Below are 17,179 nucleotides of genomic sequence, written 5' to 3'. Positions count from 1 at the left end.
CCAACCCAGCTGTTCATCCTCCTCCTGGGGTTGGTCAGTAAATGAGTACCTGGCTTAACTTTAGATTCTGTATGAGTAAATTCACATAAGCCAGCACTTCATTGGTTGTGAAGTTGCACTCCTCTGACCCTGGTAGCTGTCTTTTCTTTCTACCTCACCTACATGTAGACTACTGGCATTCTGTCCACAAGCACATGATATATCTCTCCTTGTCACACACAACACTTAACTCACACAGCTCATTCTTCGCAACTCTAGATTTTCCTGTGGTGTGTGCTTTGTGCTAGTCGTACCTTTTGGGCAAAATGATAGGAGCAATAGTTAGAATTAGTAGGTAGGAACATTTAGGTAGGACTGTTAGGTATAAACATTAGGTAGAAGTAGTAGGTAGGAACATTAGGTAGAAGTAGTCAGTAGGAACATTAGGTAGGAGCCTCTGCAAACACTGTGCTTAACAGGCTACTGGCAGAGGGCAACTCTAGCAGTGACTCCTACCTAATGTTCCTGTTGACTACTTGTACCTAATGCTCCTTCCCTCATGTTCCTGCTTACTACTTCTACCAAATGTTTTACAACAGATAATATATGACTGGCAATAGCTCAAATCAACCTTTTTAGAAATGAGCATCCAGCTCTGTACTAAGTTCTAAATAATCTTATCATTAATTGGATGTTAGTGCACTGGAGTGAACTTGCAGTGGCATGTGCACAGTACCTTGAAAACTGTAAGAGGATGTGGTCCATCAAGCTACAGCTCTGAACGTAGATATTTAAGATTGGATACTGAGATGCAAATTCTAAGAATTAACCCTATCCAGACTGTGAATATATTTACTTTTTGTTAAGCTGATTTTTAATTAACAAGGTCTATGAGAATGACTTTTCTGAAGATATTGACTCCTACCTGATTATTTTGTGGATGATGCAGAAATCGGTAAATAATAGTTGGTAGGCAGCCAACGACCAGTGAGGTATATTACCAGTACTACCCACCTGGGTATCAGGAGGGTTAGTGATACCTGCATAGTGAGCCAGCACTTCATTGGTTGTGAAGTTGCTCTCCTCTGACCCAGGGAGCTGTGTTTTCATTCACCCTCACGTACACGTGGACTGCTGGCATTAAGTCCACAAACATACAAAATATCTTTCCCTCTCACGCACACTTGACAACACTTAACTCACGTAGCTCATTCTTTGTGACTAGATTTCCTGTGGTGAGTGCTATGTGCTTGCCCTGCCTTTTGGCAGAATGGTGGTAGTAGGTAGGAACATTTAGGTAGGACTATTAAGTAGAAACATTGGGTTGAAGTAGTATGTAGGAACATTAGGTAGAAATAGTCAGTGGGAACATTAGTTAGGAGCTTCTGCAGACACTGCATTAGACTGACCCTCTGCCAGTGGCCTATTAAGGGTGAGGTACTAAAGGCTAAGAAGCGGCACTAGAGTTCACTAGTTTTGGTGGCTCTGTTGCTGTGGCCACCCCCTTGAGAGAGTTCCTGAAGGGAATAAGTGTTAGAGATTTAGATGCAAAAAATAATGATGGAAGTGAAAAGTGAGGAGAATTGCATTGGACTCCAAAGTTGGTCTGATATGTGAATGATGAAATTCAGCCCAAACATATGTATAGTAAAGAGGTTGGGACTAAGTGAAAGAACGCCTCTTTATGATTATTATTGAACAGGAAATAAGCTTCGGGATTCTGTATGTGAGAACTTGGGAGTCACTATCATTCCTGACCTGTTGCCAGAGTCATGAGGAGAATAGTAAAGGAGACAGAGAGAATAGTAAAGGAGACAGACTGTCTTATGGCAGATATCAGAATAGCTTTCAAGTATAGGATCAAGGAAATAATTAGCAAGTTGTTCATATCATACATGTTCATATCATACATAGGGCAAAACGAGAATATGCTTCTCTGGCTTGACCATCACACCTAGAGAAACACATAGACTTAATAGAGAAGGTCCAGAGGAGGGCAACAAAGATAGTACCAGAATTAAGAGAGCTAAGTTGCAGGGAAAGGCAGTAGATTTGCTCACTGTGGAAGAAAGAAAACTGAGGGATGACTTGATCACAACTTTTAAGTTTTTAAAAATCAGATAGATTTACTGTTTGGTGTACATGATATTGCAGAGCAGTCATACATGAACAAAATGTGTAAAACCAAAAACAGCATCACAAATTGATAATTACTGTGAAAATTTATGGTGGCTGTCTGCCACTTATACATACCTTGTTCATCTCTGGGGTACTGAGAGGGCTTATCCCTTCATGCATGAAAGTTTTGAAGGAAATTAGTGCTTTCATATTATGCAAGCACTTGTAAAGTCTCATTTTTATATAGCCTTAAAACATTACTGCACTGATTAGTACACTAAAGTAAGTTGTGATCTCATTTGGTAAAACATTTCACAAAGGAAAAGTGCATTGGTAAGTATGTCTTAATGAAATAAAAAGTTAACCATAACCATAACTTCATTTTGCAGTAATGAGTTGATTATTCAAATACTGTGGAAATATATATATATATTTATTTTTTTCATTTATTTTATTTTGCTTTGTCGCTGTCTCCCGCGTTAGCAAGGTAGCACAAGGAAACAGACGAAAGAATGGCCCAACCCACCCACATACACATGTATGTACATACGCGTCCACACACGCAAATATATATACCTATACATCTTAATGTATACATATATATACACACACAGACATATACATATATACACATGTATTTAATTCATACTGTCTGCCTTTATTTATTCCCATCGCCACCCTGCCACACATGAAATAACAACCCCCTCACCCCTCATGTGTGGGAGGTAGCGCTAGGAAAAGACAACAAAGGCCACATTCGTTCACACTGTCTCTAGCTGTCATGTAATAATGCACCAAAACCACAGCTCCCTTTCCACATCCAGGCCCCACAGAACTTTCCATGGTTTACCCCAGACGCTTCACATGCCCTGGTTCAGTCCATTGACAGCACGTTGACCCCGGTATACCACATCATTCTAGTTCACTTTATTCCTTGCACGCCTTTCACCCTCCTGCATGTTCAGGCCCCGATCACACAAAATCTTTTTCACTCCATCTTTCCACCTCCAATTTGGTCTCCCACTTCTCCTTGTTCCCTCCACCTCTAACACACATATATCCTCTTGGTCAATCTTTCCTCACTCATTCTCTCCTTGTGACCAAACCATTTCAAAACACCCTCTTCTGCTCTCTCAACCACACTCTTTTTATTATCACACATCTCTCTTGTTCTCGACTTCCACACATTCTTCAACGCTCCCAGAATTTTCGCCCCCTCCCCAACCCTATGATTGATTCACTTCTGCTTCCATGGTTCCATCCGCTGCCAAATCCACTCCCATATATCTAAAACACTTCACTTCCTTGTTTTTCTCCATTCGAGCTTACCTCCCATTTGACTTCTTCCTCAACCCTACTGTACCTAATAACCTTGCTCTTATTCACATTTACTCTTAGCTTTCTTCTTTCACACACTTTACCAAACTCAGTCACCAGCTTCTGCAGTTTCTCACATGAATCAGCCACCAGCGCTGTATCATCAGCGAATTATGTGGAGTTGAATTTTTAAGTGAATGGAGTCAGTAGTCACACCCAACTTGGATATTACACTCATGAATAACAGAATCAAAAGCAGACATACGATAGTGTTGTTTGAGTGACTAATAGATTTGATCCACTATGCTTCTGACATATCTCGTGTCAGTACATGTTGTACATATTTGAAAGATTGTATATATATGTTTAAAAACCTAGTCCTTTTTTCTAAATGTGAATATCTAACAAGCCAGTCATACATAATGATAATAGCCATGAAAGATGTGCGTTGATTCTTTATGGATTTTGCCAAAGGTATTTATATCTTGTTAGTGTTAATAGACCATTTTGAATAAGAATTGATCCCTTTGAGACATTAGACAGAGCAGCACAACTTTTTATGCCTAGTATCTAAAAGGGAAGGGAGCGGGGGGACTGGAAATCCTCCCCTCATTTTTTTTTTTAATTTTCCAAAAGAAGGAACAGAGAAGGGGGCCAGGTGAGGATATTCCCTCAAAGGCCCAGTCCTCTGTTCTTAACACTACCTCGCTAATGCGGGAAATGGCGAATAGTATGAAAGAAAGAAAGAATAGTAAAGAATAGTAGTAAAAGCTTTGCGGAAGATGAAAGCCGGCAAGGCAGCAGGTTTGGATGGTATTGCAGTGGAATTTATTAAAAAAGGGGGTGACTGTATTGTTGACTGGTTGGTAAGGTTATTTAATGTATGTATGACTCATGATGAGGTGCCTGAGGATTGGCGGAATGCGTGCATAGTTCCATTGTACAAAGGCAAAGGGGATAAGAGTGAGTGCTCAAATTACAGAGGTATAAGTTTGTTGAGTATTCCTGGTAAATTATATGGGAGGGTATTGATTGAGAGGGTGAAGGCATGTACAGAGCATCAGATTGGAGAAGAGCAGTGTGGTTTCAGAAGTGGTAGAGAATGTGTGGATCAGGTGTTTGCTTTGAAGAATGTATGTGAGAAATACTTAGAAAAGCAAATGGATTTGTATGTAGCATTTATGGATCTGGAGGAGGCATATGATAGAGTTGATAGAGATGCTCTGTGGAAGGTATTAAGAATATATGGTGTGGGAGGCAAGTTGTTAGAAGCAGTGAAAAGTTTTTATCGAGGATGTAAGGCATGTGTACGCGTAGGAAGAGAGGAAAGTGATTGGTTTTCAGTGAATGTAGGTTTGCGGCAGGGGTGTGTGATGTCTCCATGGTTGTTTAATTTGTTTATGGATGTGGTTGTTAGGGAGGTGAATGCAAGAGTTTTGGAAAGAGGGGCAAGTATGAAGTCTGTTGGGGATGGGAGAGCTTGGGAAGTGAGTCAGTTGTTGTTCGTTGATGATACAGCGCTGGTGGCTGATTTGTGTGAGAAACTGCAGAAGCTGGTGACTGAGTTTGGTAAAGCGTGTGAAAGAAGAAAGTTAAGAGTAAATGTGAATAAGAGCAAGGTTATTAGGTACAGTAGGGTTGAGGGTCAAGTCAGTTGGGAGGTAAGTTTGAATAGAGAAAAACTGGAGGAAGTGAAGTGTTTTAGATATCTGGGAGTGGATCTGGCAGCGGATGGAACCATGGAAGCGGAAGTGAATCATAGGTGGGGGAGGGGGCGAAAATCCTGGGAGCCTTGAAGAATGTGTGGAAGTCGAGAACATTATTTCGGAAAGCAAAAATGGCTATGTTTGAAGGAATTGTGATTCCAACAATGTTGTATGGTTGCGAGGCGTGGGCTATGGATAGAGTTGTGCGCAGGAGGGTGGATGTGCTGGAAATGAGATGTTTGAGGACAGTGTGTGGTGTGACGTGGTTTGATCGAGTAAGTAATGTAAGGGTAAGAGAGATGTGTGGAAATAAAAGAGCGTGGTTGAGAGAGCAGAAGAGGGTGTTTTGAAATGGTTTGGGCACATGGAGAGAATGAATGAGGAAAGATTGACCAAGAGGATATATGTGTCGGAGGTGGAGGGAACGAGGAGAAGTGGGAGACCAAACTGGAGGAGGAAAGATGGAGTGAAAAAGATTTTGTGTGATCTGGGCCTGAACATGCAGGAGAGTGAAAGGCGGCATGGAATAGAGTGAATTGGATCGATGTGGTATACTGGGGTCGACGTGCTGTCAATGGATTGAATCAGGGCATGTGAAGCATCTGGGGTAAACCATGGAAAGTTGTGTGGGGCCTGGATGTGGAAAGGGAGCTGTGGTTTCGGGCATTATTGCATGACAGCTAGAGACTGAGTGTGAACGAATGGGGCCTTTGTTGTCTTTTCCTAGTGCTACCTCGCACACATGGGGGGAAGGGGGATGTTATTCCATGTGTGGCGAGGTGGCGATGGGAATGAATAAAGGCAGACAGTGTGAATTGTGTGCATGTGTATATATGTATGTGTCTGTGTGTGTGTATATATATGAGTACATTGAGATGTATGGGTATGTATATTTGCGTGTGTGGACGTGTATGTATATACATGTGTATGGGGGTGGGCTGGGCCATTTCTTTCGCCTGTTTCCTTGCGCTACCTCGCAAACGCGGGAGACAGTGACAAAGCAAAATAAATAGATAAATAAATGTATATTTTATTTATTTTGCTTTGTCCATGGGGAGAATGAAACACGATAAGTTCCCAAGTGTACTTTTTTGTAATAATCACATCATCAGGGAGATGCAAGAAAGAAATATGTCAGCTGATATACAACGAAGAGACGTAGCTAGGACGCCATTTGGTAAACACGTGATTGTCCAAGACAGACAATGAGTGTATCATAAACTTATTATTTGGACAAGAAGGGGAATTTTTTTTATAAATTTTATTAACAATAAAGCTATCGAATTTGTATAGACCTTCACTAATATTAAGGTTATAATTCTTTGTGTATTTAATAATAGAAGATTTGATGATATTTCTTGTGGTGCTGGAGTTAGAATTGATAACTGAGATGGCTTTACTCCAGTCAGTACAATGATTGTAGTTTTTAATGTTATTAAACAAGGCATTTGATTCTTGTCCTGTTCTTATACTGTTTATGTTGCTTGTATATATATTTGCATGTTATCTGTAGATTATTTTGTGATAATGCTGCTTGAATGATGATTGACTTAGTGATTATTTGACAATATATAAACTTGTTTTATAGGAAAACGAGAGGGCAGTTTAAGTGAGAGTGAGGATGCTATGTCATATGAGTCCCAACCTCAAACTCCCACAAGCCCAGGAGAATACCAGCACACTTTCTCAACTGAGCTAGTACCAGATAACAGCATGCTAATGTTAAAAGAAAGATGCTCTAGCACCAATGGTGGCCAACAAGTGGCATCTTCTTGGGAACTCAGTGTGGCTGATGAGTCACCAAGAACAAAAGAGCCTCTAAAGCCTTCCTCTAGTCTTCCTGATGTGCAAGGATTTTCAAGGTTAGATGTGATATTCACTTGTTTGTATTGATTTTATTTGCATGTTTGATTTATTGACCTTTTGGATCTCGCTCTCATTTCCATTGATTGTTTTGTTTAATGATATTTGCCTTACAAGTTATATGACAGTGAAATTGAGAGAACCAAAGATGAACAAGAAGAAAATCCTAAAGACCCCAAAGTAGAACTAAATGGAAAAATAGAATACAAATAACAGTGAGAAGAAAATATAGAATATCCCTCATTGCAGCCAGCAGCCAGAAAAGAGGTCGTCTGGAGATACGAGATACGTGGTGGCATCACTGGCCTTTGTTCTTAGGATAAGTGGAAGGACAAAAAATTGGTATTAAATAACTAGTAGGAGGAGGAAAAGTTAGAGCTGAGGACCAGTAAGAGGGCAATAAATATGGTGGGAGGACAGATTATTGGTTTAAAGGACAAGTGGGAACCAGCAATGTTGCTTCTAATGACCACTGGGAAGAAGAAGAGTTGGTTTTGTAGACCAGAACTGGTGTGTGGTGTTGCTTTGGTTGGCAGATTTGTAGATAAGTTGGTGTTTCAGTGGTATGCAGGAATGAGGGTGAGAGGGTGTAGCACAGATGGGCATAAGTGTGGATTGGTAAGTGTTGTGGTGGTGAGTGGGAGTTAGGACTAGTGGAAGGACAAAATACTGGCTTTAAATAACCTGTAGGAGAAGGAAAAGTTTGAGCTGAGGTCTAGTAATAGGGCAAAAATGATGGTGGGAGGACAGATTGTTGGTTTAAAGGACAGGTGGGAAAAAGAAACATTGATTCTAAGGACCAGTGGGAAGAAGAAAAGTTGCTTTCATGGACCAGGGTTGGTGGGTGGGTGTTTCTTTGATTGGCATTGTAGAGTAGTTGGTGTTTTAATGGTATGCAGGAATGAGAGTGGGAGAATGCAGCCCCAGATGGGCATGGATGTGGATTGGTAAGTGTTGTGGTGGTGAGTTGGAGTTGGGCTTGTTGGGTCATTGTTGGTACCTCTGAAGCTTAAGAAATGAATTGCCTGTGATGGATATCAAGTTGTTTAACATTTAACCCCATAAATCTTGGTTGAATGAGAAAGAATGTATTTGTTAGTGCAGAGCTACTAAATTTTCCCAACTATTTGACCAAACGCAACTTTTATAGCAACTGGATTTAGAGGAGTCGAGAACACAAGATGATTCAGGAAAGATCAGAAAATAATGAGATGTGGAGTACATCAGCAAATTCGGGGATGACAAGAAAAAGTGTTTATAGTGATGCAACACTACCTTTTATCCCTAGATACAACTTTATATACATTAGCTGGTTATAGAAGAGTTTTCTTCACAAAGCAACCCTCAAAGAGGGAGATAACTGAAGAAATAAATTATAGAGGCAATATTAGCACAGCTTGGATAGTCAAAGCAAGGAGACAAAACTGGGAGAACTTTTTGGTACCAGGTGAACTTTCTAGACCAGCTGGTTATATAGGAGATAAGCTCACGAAATGACTCAGAATAAAAATGGGGATAACTCAAGAAGAAAACAAATTATAAAAGGTGTGGATAAAGCTTTTGGGGCTATTGATAGGTGATTATTTCTGAAATTTTCACGTAAATCAGTTGACTCTGTAAGAGATTCATTGCTGAAAGAAGAAAATAGTTGAATAACAGAAAGCCCTTTTTTTCTAGTAAAGGGGAGGGAGTGGGGGGCTGGAAATCCTCCCCTCTCGTTTTTTTTAATTCTCCAAAAGAAGGAACAGAGAAGGGGGCCAGGTGAGGACATTCCCTCAAAGGTCCAGTCCTCTGTTCTTAACACTACCTTGCTAATGCGGGAAATTGTGAATAGTTTGAAAAAAAAAAAAGTTTCAAATACAATATCCTCGATTGACCACCAGATCAAAAGGAGGTCTACTGAATAGGCATGATACAATGTGGCAGTGTAAGTAAGGCCTTTAAGCGTTGGTTGTCAGGACCAGTTAGAGGATAACAAGTGTGTCCTAAAGACTTGTGAGAAAGATGGAAAGTAGGTTTTTAAGAACCAGGAACCAGTGTTAGAAAAAAAATTGGTTCTATGAACCAGTGGGAGAACAAAATGTTAATTGTAAGGACCCATATTATAATGTTTGTCCACAGTCTGTAGGAGGATGAAAAATTGGATCTAGTGCCTAGTGGGAATATGAAATGTTGCCCGAAGGACGAACTGGAGGACAAGAAGTTGCCTGTGAGGACTAGTGGGAGGAGGCTAGTTTGTGCGGGTAGATGTTAATGATGGTGATAAAAAGAAAAGAATTAGAAAACTTAATATCCTTGACAGGAATGATTATCCAACATTGTGAAGAGAATATTGTTTGGAGCCTTTGATGTCAGGGTAAATGAATATGAGTGTAATCTTTCCAAAATATGTTAAGAATTAAACAAAATTCCATCTGTGAATGGGAGACAGTTGCAGTATCCGGCATCCCCAGGAATGAACAAAGACAGAAATCTTTTATTAGTGTAATATGCAATTTGAAAATGTAAAAGGGGGAAGAATAGAAGATATAAATTGAAGCGAAAACTCTAGTATCCTCCCAATACATGCCAACCAGTCTCACTCATCACACAATATTCTTAATATATGCAATGTAATTTTCATAGATATTTTCTTGATTCAGGGTGGCACACATTTGACTGCTGCCTCCACCAGTTTCTGTGTATAGACTGGCCAATTGAAAATTGGCTGTTATGGTGGCTCCTTCCCTTAAACAGCTAAGCTGTGAAATTCTTTTCCTTCCTTAGTCTTCCCCTCTTTATATAGCCTTTCTTCCTTTAAGAGTTGGATCTACAAACACTTGCAGAGTCCCATTTAATTATTGGTTTCTTTTCCTTTTTTCTTTCGCCTGAGATGTTCTTGATTGGGGCTTATCTAGCCTGTGCCATGTCAGGCATTAAAAAAAAAGGGTGTCAGTGAACTCAATAAGAGTTGAATGTGAAAGCAAGTTGAGGAGAAACAAAGAAACATCACATCTTTCTTTCTTTTCACAAGATGTCAGACTAATAATCACACCTCCCTTCCCCTCACTCAGCAATGGCCCAGGCCAGCACTGAGGTATTAATATATCTTTCTGAGTATATTTTCTTACTTTTGAATGATAATCTCTCATTATATTGGATTTTTTCTCTTTTTTACATCCATATGGATAAACATTGGTGCCACTACCATTGTTTGATAAGGATTAAAGGTTGAGTAAGGGAGTGCATTTAAGGTTGATATGGATTAGAATGAAAGTAGACAGTGTAAGGTGCATATGTTAGTGATCATGCTTCTGGTAGTGGAGGAGTGACAAGGAGAGCAGTGCTGTATGAGAGAAACTGGGTGAGTACTTTAGCAGTTTTGATGCAAGGGACTGAATATTTGGGGCAGAGGATGTCAGTGTGAGTGTGATGCGGCAAGGAGTCTCCAACTTGAATGAAAATGTAGTAAAACTTTTCGAGTTGTACTGAAAGAGGATTGGTGAATGGAAATGTTTGGTTTAAAAAAGGTGCAAACATAGATATATGTGGGAGAGTGTGATATGTGGGAGAGTGGCATTATTGGATAATCCACTAATTGATGGGCATACATAGAAGAGGATTTGGAATGTAAATGTACTGAGAGGGATAGCAGGTGGGATGTCTGATCATTTCTTAGTATAGGTGATTTTGGATGTTTTTTTAGTGATGTTAGGAATTGAGGATGTGAAATAGAATCGAAGTTGTGTGAGCTTAGGAAGTGCTCTGAGTGCAGAGATTCAAGAGAGATGGAGCATAGAGTGACATATGTTGAAAGATGATGAAATATCAGGTATTGGAGAGGGGTGAATGGTGCTTAATGCAGCATTGTTTACATGTGTGGGTAAAGTGTGTGGCATCTGAAAGGTGGGATTTGGATGTAATGAGTGGCTTAATATGGACATTGAATTACTAGTGTAGGAGTGAAGGGGGTTGTATGTTTAGGTCCCAGTCACCCAAAATCTTTTTCACTCCCTCTTTCCACCTCCAATTTGGTCTCCCACTTCTGCTTGTTCCCTCCATCTCTGACACATATAGCCTTTTTGTCAGTCTTTTCTCACTCATTTTCTCCATATGTCCTCACCACTTCAGTGCACCCTTTTCTGCTCTCTCAACCACGTTCCTTTTATTTCCACACATCTCTCTTACCCTTTTCGTTACTTAATCAAACCACCTCACACCACATATTGTTCTCAAACATTTCATTTCCAACACATCCACCCTCCTCTGCACTACCCTATCTATAGCCCATGCCTCACAACCCATTTTGCTCTCCAAGACAGTGTTCTCTCCTTCCACACATTCTTCATCGCTCCCAGAACCTTCGCCCCCTCCCCATCCTGTAACTCACTTCCACTTCCATGGTTCCATTTGCTGCCAATCCACTCCCAGATATCTAAAATACTTCCATTCCTCCAATTTTTCTCCATTTAAACTTCCCTCCCAGTTAACTTGTCCCTCAACCCTGCCGAACCTAATAACAGTTATGAATATAGAATATAGATAATTATTAGATTGATATATCAATAAATAACTTTTCGTGTTCATCTTCATTTGTTCTTTTCTTCATACTGATGCAGTGTATGAAAGGTGTATTTGATACTAACTGAATTTTCTTTTTTGAATTTCAGTTTGGAGCCATCAGGGGTACAGGGTGCAGCCTCTCTTTCACTTTCAGCAATGGGTGGTGAATCTGATGTTTTAAAGCAGATTTTAGCCACTTGCCCTCATCCTCTCAAGCAGTCTACATTACTTAAGAAAGAAGTCTGTAATGCCTGTGACAAGCCATTTACTGGCTTTTTCATCAACTCTGGATACAAATGTTTAAGTAAGATAATGTTGAAATTGTGCCTGTTCATGATTGCTATCCCCTTCCACCTTGAAACAGCCTGAGAATATTGATGTTTCATGACCTTTCAGCTCAGACATTCTAGAATGCTACATAGATAAAAAACCTTCCTGTTATGTTTTGAGTGAATTACAGAGGTATAAGTTTATTGACTGTACCTGGTAAGTTGAAGGTTGAAGGTATGAAAGGCACCTGGAGTGGATGGAATTACAATTGAAATGTTGAAGTATGGAGGAGAAAATGTGATAGATTGGATGCGTTTTGATATATTATTTAACATGGAAGCAAAAGGTTGTACCTGGGGATTGGATGGAAGCTATTATTGTTCCCTTAATCAAAGGAAAATGTACTAAGGATGGTTGTAGCAGTTATAGGGGAATCAGTCCTTTAAGTATACCTGGAAAAGTGTATGTAAGAATGTTGATTGAAAGCATGATGGAAAAGAGTGCATGCAGAATAAATGAGGAGCAGTTTTCTTTTTTTTTATGAAAGGTAAGGGATATATCAGATTTTTGCAATGAAAATGACTGGAAAAGTGAATAGTGAAAAGTAAGAAGCTGAATGCAGTTTTTATAAATTTGGTGAAAATATACAACAGTCGAAAGATATCCTTTATGGGATTTTTTATATTTATTTTTTTTTTTTATTATACTTTGTCGCTGTCTCCCACGTTTGCGAGGTAGCGCAAGGAAACAGACGAAAGAAATGGCCCAACCCCCCCCATACACATGTATATACATACGTCCACACACGCAAATATACATACCTACACAGCTTTCCATGGTTTACCCCAGACGCTTCACATGCCTTGATTCAATCCACTGACAGCACGTCAACCCCGGTATACCACATCGATCCAATTCACTCTATTCCTTGCCCTCCTTTCACCCTCCTGCATGTTCAGGCCCCGATCACACAAAATCTTTTTCACTCCATCTTTCCACCTCCAATTTGGTCTCCCTCTTCTCCTCGTTCCCTCCACTTCCGACACATATATCCTCTTGGTCAATCTTTCCTCACTCATTCTCTCCATGTGCCCAAACCACTTCAAAACACCCTCTTCTGCTCTCTCAACCACGCTCTTTTTATTTCCACACATCTCTCTTACCCTTACGTTACTCACTTGATCAAACCACCTCACACCACACATTGTCCTCAAACATCTCATTTCCAGCACATCCATCCTCCTGCGCACAACTCTATCCATAGCCCACGCCTCGCAACCATACAACATTGTCGGAACCACTATTCCTTCAAACATACCCATTTTTGCTTTCCGAGATAATGTTCTCGACTTCCACACATTCTTCAAGGCCCCCAGAATTTTCGCCCCCTCCCCCACCCTATGATCCACTTCCGCTTCCATGGTTCCATCCGCTGACAGATCCACTCCCAGATATCTAAAACACTTCACTTCCTCCAGTTTTTCTCCATTCAAACTCACCTCCCAATTGACTTGACCCTCAACCCTACTGTACCTAATAACCTTGCTCTTATTCACATTTACTCTTAACTTTCTTCTTCCACACACTTTACCAAACTCAGTCACCAGCTTCTGCAGTTTCTCACATGAATCAGCCACCAGCGCTGTATCATCAGCGAACAACAACTGACTCACTTCCCAAGCTCTCTCATCCCCAACAGACTTCATACTTGCCCCTCTTTCCAAAACTCTTGCATTTACCTCCCTAACAACCCCCATCCATAAACAAATTAAACAACCATGGAGACATCACACACCCCTGCCGCAAACATACATTCACTGAGAACCAATCACTTTCCTCTCTTCCTAAACGTACACATGCCTTACATCCTCAATAAAAACTTTTCACTGCTTCTAACAACTTTCCTCCCACACCATATATTCTTAATACCTTCCTCGCTTAATTACATACTTAACCTTAATTATAATTATATTAATATCCTAATAACTCGACTAATTAGAGGAATTTTAAGGTTTTGACCACAGATTCTTATTCATCAGATGTAAAACCATCTATGCTGAAACTTTGAGGAAAATCTATTTTTTCAAAAAAATCAAGAAAAATAATATTTGGATAATATTTGGCTCAGATTTTCACCTTGTTCAGATTTTAATGAAAATCTGGGTTTAAGTGCAATTCTATATGGTGATTAAGGATATCGAGTCAAAAGACTGCATTTCGTAAAATTAAGCGGGTAATTACATACTTAATACCAATTATAATTATATTAACATGCTAATTACTCAACTAATTAGAATAATTGCAGGAATCTTAATGTTTTCACCACAGACTCTTAATCAGAAGAGGTAATAGCTTCTCTGTTGAAATTTTGAGAAAAATCTATTTTTTCAAAAGAAATCAAGAAAAATCCCAGGCTATAGCCTTGGATAATATTTGGCTCAGATTTTCAACTTGTTCAGATTTTAATGAAAATCTGGGTATAAGTGCAATTCTATATGGTGATTAAGGAAATCGAGTGGAAAGACTGCATTTCGTAAAGTTAAGCGCTTAATTACATACTTACCTTAATTATAATTATATTAATATCCTAATTACTCAAGTAATTACACAAATATTAAGGTTTTGATAACAGATTTTTATTCAGCATATGTAAAAGCATCTATGCTAAAACTTTGAGGAAAATCTATTTTTTCAAAAAAATCAGGAAAAATCCAAGGATAATATTTGGCTCAGATTTTCAACTTGTTCAGATTTTAATGAAAATCTGGGTATAAGTGCAATTCTATATGGTGATTAAGGATATCGAGTCAAAAGAATGCATTTCGTAAAATTAATCGCTTAATTACATACTTAACATTAATTATAAGTATATTAATATCCTAATTACTCGACTAATTACACAAATTTTAAGGTTTTGACCACAGATTCTTATTCAGCAGAGGTAAAAGCATCTATGTTGAAACTTTGAGGAAAATCAATATTTTCAAAAAAAATCAAGAAAAATATTTGGCTCATATTTTCAACTTGTGCAGATTTTAATGAAAATCTGGGTATAAGTGCAATTCTATATGGTGATTAAGGATATCGAGTCAAAAGAATGCATTTCGTGAAATTAAGCGCGTAATTATGAAATATTAATTATAATTATATTAATATGCTAATTACTCGAGTGATTAGAGTAATTACAGGAATCTTAAGGTTTTGACCACAGATTCTTATTCAGCAGAGGTAAAAGCATCTATGTTGAAATTTATAGGAAAATCTATTTTTTCAAAAAATCAAGAAAAATCCAAGGTTATAGCCTTGGATAATATTTGGCTCAAATTTTCAACTTGTTCAGATTTTAATGAAAATCTGGGTATAAGTGCAATTCTATATGGTGATTAAGGATATCGAGTCAAAAGAATGCATTTCGTAAAATTAAGCGCTTAATTACATACTTAACCTTAATTATAAGTATATTAATATCCTAATTACTCGACTGATTACACAAATTTTAAGGTTTTGACCACAGATTCTTATTCAGCAGAGGTAAAAGCATCTATGTTGAAACTTTGAGGAAAATCAATATTTTCAAAAAATCAAGAAAAATATTTGGCTCAGATTTTCAACTTGTGCAGATTTTAATGAAAATCTGGGTAAGCGCTTAATTGCATACTTAACCTGAATAATTATATCAATATCCTAATTACTGGACTAATTACACAAATTTTAAGGTTTTCACCACAGGTTCCTATTCAGCAGATGTAAAAGTATCTATGCTGAAATTTTGAGTTAAATCTATTTTTTCAAAAAAATCAAGAAAAACCCCAGGCTATAGCATTGCATAATATTTGGCTCAGATTTTCAACTTGTTCAGATTTTAATGAAAATCTGGGTATAAGTGCAATTCTATATGGTGCTTAAGGAAATCGAGTGGAAAGACTGCATTTCGTAAAGTTAAGTGCTTAATTACATACTTACCTTAATTATAATTATATTAGTATCCTAATTACTCAAGTAATTACACAAATATTAAGGTTTTGATAACAGATTTTTATTCAGCATATGTAAAAGCATCTATGCTAAAACTTTGAGGAAAATCTATTTTTTCAAAAAAATCAGGAAAAATGCCTTGGATAATATTTGGCTCAGATTTTCAACTTGTTCAGATTTTAATGAAAATCTGGGTATAAGTGCAGTTCTATATGGTGATTAAGGAAATCGAGTGGAAAGACTGCATTTCGTAAAGTTAAGCGCTTAATTACATACTTACCTTAATTATAATTATATTAATATCCTAATTACTCAAGTAATTACACAAATATTAAGGTTTTGATAACAGATTCTTATTCAGCATATGTAAAAGCATCTATGCTAAAACTTTGAGGAAAATCTATTTTTTCAAAAAAATCAGGAAAAATCCAAGCCTTGGATAATATTTGGCTCAGATTTTCAACTTCTTCAGATTTTAATGAAAATCTGGGTATAAGTGCAATTCTATATGGTGATTAAGGATATCGAGTCAAAAGAATGCATTTCGTAAAATTAAGCGCGTAATTATAAAATTAATTATAATTATATTAATATGCTAATTACTCGACTGATTAGAGTAATTACAGGAATCTTAAGGTTTTGACCACAGATTCTTATTCAGCAGAGGTAAAAGCATCTATGTTGAAATTTATAGGAAAATCTATTTTTTTCAAAAAAAATCAAGAAAAATCCAAGGCTATATAGCCTTGGATAATATTTGGCTCAGATTTTCAACTTGTTCAGATTTTAATGAAAATCTGGGTATAAGTGCAATTCTATATGGTGATTAAGGATATCGAGTCAAAAGAATGCATTTCGTAAAATTAAGCGCTTAATTACATATTTAACCTTAATTATAAGTATATTAATATCCTAATTACTCGACTAATTGCACAAATTTTAAGGTTTTGACCACAGATTCTTATTCAGCAGAGGTAAAAGCATCTATGTTGAAACTTTGAGGAAAATCAATATTTTCAAAAAAATCAAGAAAAATATTTGGCTCATATTTTCAACTTGTGCAGATTTTAATGAAAATCTGGGTACAAGTGCAATTCTATATGGTGATTAAGAATATCGAGTCAAAAGACTGCATTTCGTAAAGTTAAGCGCTTAATTGCATACTTAACCTGAATAATTATATCAATATCCTAATTACTCGACTAATTACACAAATTTTAAGGTTTTCACCACAGGTTCCTATTCAGCAGATGTAAAAGCATCTATGCTGAAATTTTGAGTTAAATCTATTTTTTCAAAAAATGAAGAAAAACCCCAGGCTATAGCATTGCATAATATTTGGCTCAGATTTTCAACTTGTTCAGATTTTAATGAAAATCTGGGTATAAGTGCAACTCTATATGGTGATT

General features: G+C 37.8%; 1 protein-coding gene across 4 annotated transcripts in view; it reads left to right on the top strand.

The window, feature by feature from the left end:
* LOC139752677 (unconventional myosin-IXb-like) overlaps positions 1 to 17,179 on the top strand; it is a 186,465-nt gene that overhangs the window by 124,417 nt on the left and 44,869 nt on the right. For all 4 annotated transcript variants that reach the window (XM_071668453.1, XM_071668454.1, XM_071668451.1 and 1 more), the window contains 2 exons: positions 6,709 to 6,982; positions 11,633 to 11,829. In XM_071668453.1, the coding sequence (XP_071524554.1) occupies positions 6,709 to 6,982; positions 11,633 to 11,829 (471 nt within the window). The remainder of the gene's footprint in view (positions 1 to 6,708; positions 6,983 to 11,632; positions 11,830 to 17,179) is intronic.

This window comes from Panulirus ornatus, chromosome 13 (assembly GCF_036320965.1).
Source record: "Panulirus ornatus isolate Po-2019 chromosome 13, ASM3632096v1, whole genome shotgun sequence".
Taxonomy (NCBI): domain Eukaryota; kingdom Metazoa; phylum Arthropoda; class Malacostraca; order Decapoda; family Palinuridae; genus Panulirus; species Panulirus ornatus.
The sequence above is the reverse complement of the archived record's forward strand: the minus strand, read 5'-3'. Positions and strand labels throughout refer to the sequence as shown.